Below are 12,600 nucleotides of genomic sequence, written 5' to 3' on the forward strand. Positions count from 1 at the left end.
AAACAGTGAGCTGAGATCCAGCTGTGGTAGAAGAGCTGCTGAGAGATTTAAAGACACTCCACTACAAGTTACAGCTCAGTCTGTTGAGGAATTCATTTTCTTTCATATCAGGCAAAAGTTTCAGAAACCACAACACAAATGTATAAAACCACAACCTGCAAAACCATTAAATAACAACAAGTGGCTGCAGGTCCAAGAATGTAACAGAGAGTCTGAGGCCAAACTTTAGTTTCTTTAGTTCTGATGGCTAAGGTGACAGAACCAACAAATCACATTAAGAGAAAGAGATTCAATACAAGCAGAGTAAAGCATGCTCATTCTGGTCCTATCAACATTGAAACTGCGTAAATAAAGAGAGATGTCACCTGTTTGTGTCCAATCAGAAATGCTGCAAAGACTCGCTTCAACGAGGAGAAGCAGGCGATCTGCAGAGACCTGCTGCTGCCCATCCCCACCCACCCCTCACTCAAAGTGGATGTGAGCACCACGTCAGAATGTGTCTGCCTTGTTCTTTTTGTCCCAGAAATGACCCATTAAAAGCATGTTTGTGTATAATTTACCTGAATCAAAACTGTCCCATTTTTGAGGGAACAGACTGTCTCTATTTTGTTCTTTCACCCATGACCCCTATTTGTTTAGAGTTAAACGTTGAAGTGGATGTGCCTTGGTTTTCTGGGCCAACTCTAAAAACCTTTAAAAACTTTGGTATTTATTGATAAATTCACCTTTAGCACTGAGTAATGTCTCAGGTACATGATGGACAAAGCAGGTCTGAAGTGTTGCTGCTGTTTGTCTCTGACCTCTCTGGGCCACCGTAGGAATTGACAGTTTGTGATGACGTCTCGCTCTTGTTTCTATGACTTTGAAAGTTCAAACTGGTCCTTTGCACAAATGGATCCACCATATGAATATGATGTAACTGACTAATGAGATTTTAATAAATTAAAGTCAGTGTGGGAAAAAAAGCACGTTTGTAGGGCGAACTTTGACGGGAGCCACTTGCCCGGTTGAAGAGCGTTAGCTGGGCTGCAGGCTGCCTGCCCGGCTCAATACTGGAGCCACCTCAATAAAAGTATTATCCATCCCTCACGTATACAGAAAAACATATGAAAACACACTGCAAAAACTCAAAATCTTTCCAAGAATATTTGTCTTATTTCTTGTCAAAATGTCTAATTTCTAGTCAAAACTAATCTCTTTTCACTTAAACTAAGACTATCCCCTTAAAAATGTAGCCTACTTGTTTTGAGATCATTTTCACTTGTTTCAAACAAATTTTCACTTGAAATAAGTAGAAAAATTTGCCAGTGAAAGCAGGTTTTTTGTGTTTGTAATAAGAAAGAAAAACTTGCTCCACTATCAGATTTTTCTACTTATTTCAAGTGAAAATATGCTTGAATGAAGTAAAAAGTGTTTAAAAACAAGCTGCTTTTTATGTGATGAGTCTTATTTTGAGTATAATGAGATTTGTTTTGACTAGAAATGAGACAAATATTCTTGGTAAGATTTTGAGTTTTTGCAGTGCAGGGCCCAGGTTGAAAAAAACAAAGTTTCCCTTTAATGGATTTGGTGTCACTGACAGATCTTTAAAGATGTGATTGAAAATAAAAACAAGAAAAAATGATCAACACATTTTAAAAATGTGCATTCTCCAGAGCTCAGTTTGGTCCTGGTAGCACAACTCTTTTAAAAATGTACATGAAATCCACTGGGAAGTTTCATCTGAGCTCCTATAGACCTGTTCTCTCAGGCTATTTACAGAATAATTATACAAACTTGGTGAAGCCTTGGTAGAAAACTAGCTGTTCCATTGATTTTATATTCAGCTCTTATGTGCAGAGACTGTCACTAATCTTCACTACGACTTAAATCAGTTGCAGCATTACCGTTACCATCAGCATTGTTACAGTTGTTACTGTGATGTTCTGATTAAACCTGACTCTGTATTTAGTCAAATCTTCTTCTACTGGTCCATTAACCACAGAGAAATAAACCTGATTCCTTTTTGTTACTGAACATCTCAGATCTCATTGTATCATTGTAGACTTGGAGGAGCAGCCTGGCTCTGTGTAACTGTTGGAGACAGAATTTCATGAGTTAATGAAGTGGTTTAAAAAGTTAATAAATAAGTATACATTCATAAATAATTAAAAATGAGAGAGTAAAGAGAAAGAAAGAGTTTCAATGTGAGGTCTATTTTATTTTTGAAACGTCACATGACTTTGTTGTTGTGAGGAATTGTGGGTAGAAGGAGACCACGCGCATAGAGCTAAGAGAGTCTGGATACATGGCGGACGCCTGGTCAGAAAAGAAAACAGACTACACTATGTTCTAGAGGCGCACACGGTAAATATACTTCTGTTTGCCTGTGTATTATTTGGTTATTTCTAATGGGACTGTATTCTGTTTATTATTGTGCGCTGCATTGGCCTCACTTAGATTTTTATGTTTCAGTTTTCACGGTGTATCAAGATTGTTTGTGGTGTCGTCGTTGGAGGAGAATGAGGAGGAAATAAAAAGATGAACCTTGACATCAGTATGATTCCTGGCCTTTTTCAACAACGAGTGCAGCTACAAGTACAAGGGTTAAGGCCTGAGAGTTAGTAAGAGTGTAGTGTTATTGATGTTCAGGCAGCCATTGTCCACATTATTCCTATAATAATTACAAGCACATGTTATAAATTTAAAGTGATTATAATAATTCTACATGTTATTTATATGGCAGAAATTGGTGGAGGTGGTCCTGAGAATATTGACCAGTCTATCTATCAGTCTACCAGTCTATGTATCTTCCTATATGTAGTAACCAGATAGTTATTACATAGTAACCAGATAGTTATAGTGATTTGTTGAATGAATCCTGTTCCTTAATACTATGTATTGCTGATGCCCTATGATGGCAGCACTAAGAACTGATTATATTATGAGCACTAACTACCTTGTGCCACTGCAAACGTGTGTTATGGCCTTACAAATGTATATTTATTAATGTGAATTGAATGTGTCTTTGGTCTTTTGGTGCTATCGCAAATGTGTGTATTGTCTTACAAATGTATATTTATTAACATGTCTTTGGTATTTTACCTCATTGTTACTTTTTTTTTAAGGTTGCCTTTTATCATCAGGCAGAGGGACTGGCGATGAAAATTTGCTTTTTTTTTTAGCTAACTCGGGTGCATTTAGATTTGTTTTTTACAATGTTTTATTAATGTACATTGTCCCTTGTCAATAAATGAAACTGAAACTGAAACTAATTTGTCTCTGCAGTGGTGGCTCTGTGGGGCGGAGAGACGGCGGCTCACTCTGGTGCTCAGGAGGACGCCTGGAGGAAGATGCTGGTCTTTCTGAGGGAGAACCTGTACGGTGGCAGGAACCCTGGTGCAGCATCGTCTGCTAACCTGTCGTCACGGTGACAGACAACAGAGATGATGGATGAGAGGAGATGGTTCAAGAACCACAGCCTTAGTGGTGTTTCTCCCCACTAAGGTTAAATACCTGGGACTCCCCTGACATTTTTTTTTTTTTTTTTTAGAAATGAAGAAGCCTTATTGATGAACGGTGAAACGTCTTCAAGCAACCAAGAAAAGAAGTCCGGTTGCCTTCGATTCAGCACTTAAAGACTACGATGACCTGGGCCACCTAAGAACCTCCACAGACATGGATCAAAGCTCTTCTATCTGTCTATCTGTCAATGTCAACATTCCAGTTTGTGATGACGTCTCACTCTTTCTTTGACTTTGAATGTACTGTGGACTCATTGATCCACCATATGAAGGTGATATAATTGACTAATGTAATTTTAATAAATGACAGTGAAAAAAAACACGTTTCGAGGTTGATTTGATTTATGTCGTCTGAGCAGCAATGCAAACCACAAATATATTCAGTTTACCATGATACACAACAGAAAGTCAGACGGGGAACAATAAATCCATCCATTATGTATCTGTTTCAAAGTCACACTGATGGTTCTGAGGATTTTCTCGACCAGACTTCTGCTGCTTGTTTGATGAAAATGAAGAATTTAAACCCCTGATACAGAAACTGGATCGATCCTCGACATGTAAAACACATATTTATTACCCACTATGAAATTAACAGTTGATTTTTTAGACCTCTCTTCAACACATTTTCAAGCTGATGTGCATTAGGGTTAGGGTTAGGGTTAGCAACCAGAATACAAGATTGACATCAGGTTGGTCCAATGACAGTTCCCAAATAAGCCCTTGGTTACTGTTGCTATGTCTGTAAAGCTTTCACTCCTATGCTCCTATAAGAAATACAGAGTTTCCAGTGATATTTGCATCGGTTTCAAAGGAAACACCAGCACATTACTGGATAAACTGTTCAGAGAGAAGCAGTCAGAGAGATCCTTCATAGTTTTCAGTGACGTGTCGGCAGCAACAAGGACTGTTGATTTTCCCATCTATCAACCCACAAATAAAAGTAAGACACGTTGTGAAACTGCAGGTTTTGGACGAGTGATCCATATCCATCTCTAACCCCTGATTTTTTTGTTTTGTCCACTGCTGTATTTCAGTCAGTGAAAAAAGAAACTGTCCCTTCCTGGAGAATCCCTCGTCTAAAAGCCCAGGTAAAAGCTTTAAAAGTACAAGTATGTATTTAAATTGAGTGGAACACTTTGCTTTGTTATTTATAATCCCACATTTTCATGTTTTTTGTTTTTAGTCTTTAAATCAGACGGTGTTGTGTAAAATTCCCACTGTGACGTTTACAGGTGTTGAACTCTGGCCTGCTTTTTTAAATTTATTTTTTTACCTTTTATCTAACATCCTTGATAAATGCTCCGTCTTTTCCATTAGGCCTGTATTAATCTGAAAACAGCAGGATTGAATAAAATGATGCTGTTTTTAAAAAGTCTTGTAAGCCATTGTTTTACTGCTTCATTTCCATTGAATATAAGAAAGTAGGGATAAGTAGTACACCAGTATGAAATAACATGACACCGTGGACTGGTTTCCCTCCTGTCCTCCACAATGTTTCCAGTCACCAGCCGCCACTGATTCACAACTATGTCACAACACAGTGTAGTGTAAGTACCCGGATGCTGCACACAAAACGGTCCAAAGGTTGAGTGTGTAACGATGGAAACTTCACACCCTCAGTGATCGCTGTCTTGGCTCCGTAGCAGAGTATACACTGCAAAAACTCAAAATCTTACCAAGAATATTTGTCTTATTTCTAGTCAAAACAAATCTCATCATAGGCTACTCAAAATAAGACTCATCACATTTAAAAGTGGCTTATCTTTAGACACTTTTTACTTCTTTCAAGTATATTTTCACTTCAAATAAGTTAAAAACTCTGCTGATCAAGTTTTTCTTTCTTATTACAAGCACAAAAAACTTGCTTTCACCTGCAGATTTTTCTACTAATTTCAAGTGCAAATCTGTCTGAAAATGATCTAAAAACAAGTCTATTTTTAGGTGATGAGTCTTATTTTAAGTGAAAAGTGTTTAGAAATGAGACATTTTGACAAGAAATAAGATGAATATTCTTCTTATTCTTTGCAGTGTATTTAGGCCTGCAAAATAGGAGACACTATAGTCGTACCTGCCCACCACTCAGAATTATGATGCCAGCTTTCCCTTCAGGTATGTTATAGTCATCCCATCAACTAGCCTGACCTGTTCACCTGTGCTATGTGGAGAGAGACAAACACTGTCTACCCAGGGAGCATTGCAGTCAGCTACCTAATTAAGCTAATGCTCAATGAGCGAGTTAAAAAGTCCTCACAGTCTTCAGCCTCATTTTAAAACAAGAACCATGTAAAGAGGTTCTAACTAATGTCTGAGGCTACAGCTGATGGTCTATAAAAAGACACTAAAGAAAACACGTTGCATTGCTGTGTAGAGCTAGCTCGCCATGATACTGTCGGCATGAAAAGAACAACATATAACAGTTATTTTCTTCTAACTTACTGGCCAATGTTTTCCCCAGTAAGAGGAGCCGGCTGACGCAGCGGCCTAATCTCCACCTGGCATTAAACAGGTGGCGACTGGAAACCGCTGAGCCACACGCACGCCAGCCAGGTGAAGTTGGTAAATAGGCTGTTGCACATGAGAAGACAGTGGCGTGTAATTGTAAACACCGTCTTGATGCATTTCCTCCAGACAGCGGAGGGACCGGTCACCTGCAGCGCTTCAAACTGTTCTGGGAGATGGAGACACTTCACATGAAGCCAGTCTGTCGTCTGTTCACCTGCATCTTTCTGTGTTTACTCCCACCGTGTCTTTGAACAGCTGGAATACCAAGTGGAACTGACATAAAACATAATCGCAACTCACATTTATCTGGGAAAGAACTGTTTCCATCAGAATTTGTTGCATAAACTTTGTATCGATCAAGAGAAAATCCGATGAACTTCACTGTTTCCATCAGACATTTTTAATTCCATATTGCTTCATGTGAATAAAAACATGTGGATGGAAACATGGTTTAATAGTTTGCTCACTATCAGCGTGGGACGTCGCCTGTGTGTCGGAGCAGAAGTGAAACATGACGACACCTGGAGGAGGATCAGAGCAGAGAGCTGGGAACGCCACTCGCCCAAAGAGGAAGTTTTCTGGGACGCATACTTCACATTTAAGCTGCTGTCAAACACTTTGAAAAAACAAGATCGATCCATTTCTTTTTCAGATATTCTAAATTTTATGTTTTAGAAAATAGAGCAGTGGAAACATTCTTGGAAACAGAGATGTTTTTCCATACAATAGTTTACAGTATTTAGTTAGGAGTTAGTGGAGTAAAAGTACTTCCTGTACTTGAGTGACAGGTGAAGCTCATTGTTCCTGTTTGACTCAACACCTTTACCTGTGACTGGATCACTGATGATTGACACATTGAAGCTGCTGCAGCGTTTTCTGAGTCTGTGATGTCATAGATGATGTCATACGTGATGATGTCACATCCTGACAGGTTCACCTGCTGCACTTTACACTTTATTTCACTGCCACAGTCTCATCAGCTGTGGAAACAGCTACGGATCAGACTCACTGCAGAGTCTCCAGTCGAAAGTCTGGACTCTTCACAAGATCACGAAGCTGCTGCAGAGCTGAAGAACTCAGGAGGTTGAGTCTCAGGTCCAGTTCTCTCAGGTGGGAGGGGTTGGACTTCAGAGCTGAGACCAGAGAAGAACAGCTGATGTCTGACAAACCGCAGCTCCACAATCTGAATAAAGAATAAAAGAAGAAGATGAAATGAAGAACACACACACACACACACACACACACACACACACACACACACACACACACACACACACACACACACACACACACACACACACACACACACACACAGCTGCAGTGATCAGATCATTGATTATTGATCAGACTGAGTGAAATGAGCTGAAAGTGAAGAGTCATTGTCAGTGTGAGAGAAGAACAAGTGGAAACATGAGACAACAACTATTTCAAACGTCCTTCATTCATGACATCAAAGTCAATGATTCAAGTTCTGAGTGAAGATCAATCAGGTTCAGTTGTGGATCAAAGATCTAAGATCTACAACAGTAACAGTCAGTGAACTGACCTCAGAGTCTCCAGTCTACAGTCTGGACTCTCCAGAAAACCACTTAGATGCTTCACTCCTGAATCCTGAAGCTTGTTGTTGTAGTTCAGGTTCAGTTCTCTCAGGTGGGAGGGGTTGGACTTCAGAGCTGAGCCCAGAGAAGAACAGCTGATCTCTGACAAACTGCAGCCCCTCAATCTGAATAAAGAATAAAAGCAGTGAGTTGAGGACAAAGCTCCTTGTTGACAGCGTTCAGTGTCTCATCATCTGTTCAGAGCTGAAGAAGCTTCAGAAAGAACAAGTTTAGAAAATCAAAGTCCAACAGCTGAAGCAACAGGAAGCAGGTTAAACAGTCACATAGAGAGAAAACAGCTCATTAATATTCATGAGAAGCTGCTGCTGCTTCAACACAGACGCAGTGACTCCGCCTCTTCACCTGTCAGCTCCACCTGTGGCTCCATCCAGACAAACTCATGTTGTGCAGCCACATTGATCAGAGATTTACTGACCATGCTCAAGACAACACACATGTGAGGCTGAACTCTGTTACCATGACAACTAACGTGTAGAAACACATGTTGAATGAAGCTCAGAGACAGAAAAACCTGAAACACACCTGCTTATTATGGGATGTTGGCTTTGAATGTTTCACTATAAACATCACAGAGCCTCAGGAAAGAGGTGGAGCCAGCAGCTATTGATTATAGATCAGTTATTGTCTGATACATCACATGTGTTTCTGTAGTGGAGGTGAAACATGAAGAGAAACAGAGACTGGACTAAAAACCAGTGAGGTGCAGTCAGGGCTTTGATTTATTCACTTCATCTAAAGTTGGATTCTTTTGGACTTTCAGATAACTTTACTACAAGTTCAATGTGTCAGAATGTGGTGATTTTCATGGTCTAATAAAAGCCAGTAAACAGAGCTAGCTTCTGTCCAGGCAGCAGCTGCACAAACCACTCAGCCATGTGTAGTATTACAGAGCAAAGGCCCAGAGCTGCTCTGCCTCTTCTGTCAGTACGGTGTGTATGTGGCTGTTTGCACATGTGCAGTAAGTTCCCACAGAGAGTTCACATGGAGGTGAAGAGGCACAACGCTATGCTGCCTCTTAACTTAACTGCACCATGTCTGAGCTGCACTTCTGTTCACGTTGCCTTGGTGAATGGTCAACACACAGACGTGTCCCCTGGCTTTTTAGCCTCCAGCAGTTTAGCAGCTAATTCAACTGCAGTGATGCTCCACTGGAGAGGTGAACACCTTAATGAGCTTTCATCTGAAGAACAACAGCAGCTTTTATCTGACGGGAGACCAACGCCTGAGCTACGGTGGCTAACAGTTAGCAAGTTTTAACCTACTCTCTCTCTGACACTTAGACACTTTTACACAAACAGCCCAGGTTGTGTGTCTTCTCTGTTGTAAACCTTGTAATAACACACCTGGACGGCAAACTGCAGAATCTACATCAAAACGAATGGATCATCACCTGAAGATGTCCAAATACTGCAAATCAGGAGCGAGGACGAGCTGGAGAAATACAACAACTAAGGTATGGCTCACGAACACTCCATAACATCAACACAGCAAAACATAAGGGTTCCTACACAGACTGAAAAAATAATGGAAATATCAGAGAGGATTGCTGAACTTGAAACTGTGGAGCTGATTATAAATCAAGATGTGAACCATACCTTAGCAGACCCGAATGAAGGAATTGACCCGAATACTCACTTTTATCTTAACATGACCGAGAAATGCCAGTACTACACGGAAGATCAATACAACCAGAACATTGAGATGGATGGAAAATTGTCTCTAATTCATTTCAACAGCAGGAGTTTATACACTAACTTTGACCACATCAAGGAATACCTACAACACTTCAAATATCACTTCAACATCATTGCGGTGTCGGAAACATGGATTAATGAAGACAAAGGAGCAGATTTTTTCCTGGATGGATACAAGCTTGTTTGTGTTAACAGAAGAAGCAAAATTGGAGGAGGAGTGGCCCTGTTCATTGACAATGAAATTAAGTATGACACTATACAAAATATGTCTAAAGCTGTTGACCACTTAATGGAATGTGTGACAATTGAAATATGTGTAACAAATGGTAAAAATATAGTTGTAAGCTGTGTTTACAGAGCACCAGATTCAAAAATAGAAGATTTCAATGAATGTGTGGGAGAAATATTATCAGAAATTAGCCAAAAGAGAGTTTTCATCTGTGGTGATGTAAATATTGACTTGCTAAATCCAAAACAAAACACGGTAATCGATGAATTCATTAATATGATGTATACAATGGGCTTACAACCTCTCATCACACGCCCTAGCAGGATCACAACACACAGTGCTACTCTAATTGATAATATTTTCACTAACGTTAACGACATAACAAGAGGACTCCTGATAAATGATATAAGTGACCACCTACCAATCTTTGCTATCTATGACTGGAAACACACTGTGAGACAGACACCTAACAAAAACATTTACATTAGGGTCAGGACCGAAGAGGGAATGAATGCACTGAAAAATGAACTACTGAGGCAAAACTGGAACAATGTTTACAATGAAACAGATGTGAATGATGCATATGACTCCTTTTTGCAAATATTTAAAACACTATATGACAGACACTGTCCTATGAAAAAAAGACACACAAATCAGAAGAAGGAGGGGAAACCATGGCTCACAAAACCATTGATAAATGCCTGCAGGAAGAAAAACACCCTGTACAAACAGTTCCTGAAACTAAGAACGACACAGTCAGAAGTGAAATACAAAAGATATAGAAACAAACTACATAGCATTTTAAATGAACGCAAGAAAGAATATTACAGCAACCTACTAGCAGAAAACATGAAACATACTAAAAAAATATGGGATATTTTAAACAATGTGACAAAAAATGAAAAGGCAAAACTAAGCTACCCTCCCTACTTCAACTATAACAACATGCAGGAAGATAACCCGGGAGTCATAACAAATAGATTCAACCAATTCTTTGTAAATATTGGGCCAGAGCTAGCCAAGGACATTCCTGACTCACCCCTGCACTGGGACCACTTTGATAAGGACGGAGACAGAAATCCCAGCTCGATGTTTCTCACACCAGTTGAGGCCACAGAGATCACACACATGGTCAATAAGTGTGTAGGAAAATCATCAACTGACACTAACGAATTTGACATGAGGTTAATTAAAAAAGTTTTACCAGGTATTATCTTACCGCTTAAATACATCTTCAATCTGTCGTTTCAAACAGGGACTTTTCCCACCAAAATGAAAGTTGCCAAAGTTGTGCCACTGTTTAAGAATGGGGACACACATGAGTTTACCAACTATAGACCAATCTCAATACTGCCACAACTGTCAAAAATCTTGGAGAAGCTTTTCAACAGCAGATTAGACAACTTCATCAACAAATACAATCTGCTATATGACAGCCAATATGGATTCAGAAAGAACCACTCGACTGCCTTAGCTCTAACTGAGTCGGTGGAAATCATTACTGACGCTATTGACCGAAAACTACATTCCATAGGTATTTTCATTGACCTGAAAAAAGCATTTGACACCATTAACCACAATATTTTAATAGCTAAACTGGAGAGATATGGCATTAGAGGTGTAGTTCTGGAGTGGGTTAAGAGCTACTTACACAAAAGGTCCCAATATGTGAAAATAGGTGATAACACATCAACTTGCCTGGACTTAATCTGTGGGGTCCCACAGGGGTCAGTTCTGGGTCCAAAGCTATTCATACTATACATAAATGATATATGCAATGTGTCCAATATTCTGAAACTAATATTATTCGCGGATGATACCAATATCTTCTGTTCTGGGGGTGATTTGAACCAACTTGTGGAAACGGTAAACCAGGAAATGGCTAAGCTTCATGTGTGGTTCAATGTAAACAAATTATCACTAAATCTAGGGAAAACTAAATACATGCTATATGGGAAAAAAGGTTGTAATACGAGTATTAACATCCAAGTAAATGGAGTGAATATTGAAAGGGTCAGTGAGAACAAAGTACTGGGAGTAATTATTGATGACATGCTAAGTTGGAAACCACACATAAGACACTTAAAAAGCAAGTTAGCCAGGAGTGTGTCCATACTATGGAAAGCACAAAAAATAATAAATCAAAAAGCACTTCACCTGCTGTATTGGGCACTAGTCTCTCCACACCTGCAATACTGCGCAGAGGTGTGGGGTCACACTTATAAAGGCTCCACACATCCCTTGTTAATACTCCAAAAAAGAGCTCTGAGAATCTTGCATTATGCCAATTACAGGGCACACACAAATCAGTTATTCGTGGACTCAAGAATACTCAAACTATATGACTTGATAAATTACCGCACAATACAAATAATGTATAAGGCCGCTAATAAAAGCCTCCCCAAAAATCTGCAAATACTTTTCCTGGAAAGAGAAGGGAGACACAATCTTAGAGGGAAAAAGATTCTCAGACAAAGAAATGTTCGAACTACGTTAAAATCCTTTTGCTTGTCGATCACAGGTGTCAAACAATGGAATGCATTAGAAGATGATGTCAAAACATCAGAGACATTTAATGTCTTTAAGAGAAAGTATGTCAACTCAACTATTAACCGGTACAAAATAACACAGGAGGGCTGATAAAGGTCAGAGACACGAATCAACAGACACTGTGCTGAGACGGCATGGGAGCATAACAATAACATTCTGTTCCCAAACAATACGTTTAACCAGAGAAAATTGTATGTCAAAGGTCTACACCAGGCTGTTTGTGCAGGATGTTGTTATAATGTCTATCAACAAGGTGGAGATAAATTAAGGTACTAATGCATGCTGTAACATGACTGAGAGATCAGAGTACTGCAGAATTCAACTGAGCCCTGTAACTGACAAGCTGAGTTCAATCAACTGGTCCACGATGGATTTGCTGAGCTGGTCACTGAATGCCATTGACAGAGTGTTCTCAACAAGGCGTGCGGGTTCTGGTGAGCCCAAATGCCCGGACGGGACTTTCATCTCCGGCTACATCTTGGATGGATGGGAAAAGTGGA

General features: G+C 39.7%; 1 protein-coding gene across 1 annotated transcript in view; it reads right to left on the reverse strand.

Annotated features, from left to right (window-relative positions):
* The window catches only part of LOC310987534 (NACHT, LRR and PYD domains-containing protein 3-like), a 192,529-nt gene that overhangs the window by 42,878 nt on the left and 137,051 nt on the right, over positions 1-12,600 (reverse strand). The window contains exon 17 of the mRNA XM_083973841.1: positions 7,555-7,731. Coding sequence (XP_083829967.1) covers positions 7,555-7,731 — 177 coding nt within the window. The remainder of the gene's footprint in view (positions 1-7,554; positions 7,732-12,600) is intronic.

This window comes from Trachurus trachurus (genome assembly GCF_905171665.1).
Source record: "Trachurus trachurus genome assembly, chromosome: 6".
NCBI classification, from domain to species: Eukaryota; Metazoa; Chordata; class Actinopteri; order Carangiformes; family Carangidae; genus Trachurus; species Trachurus trachurus.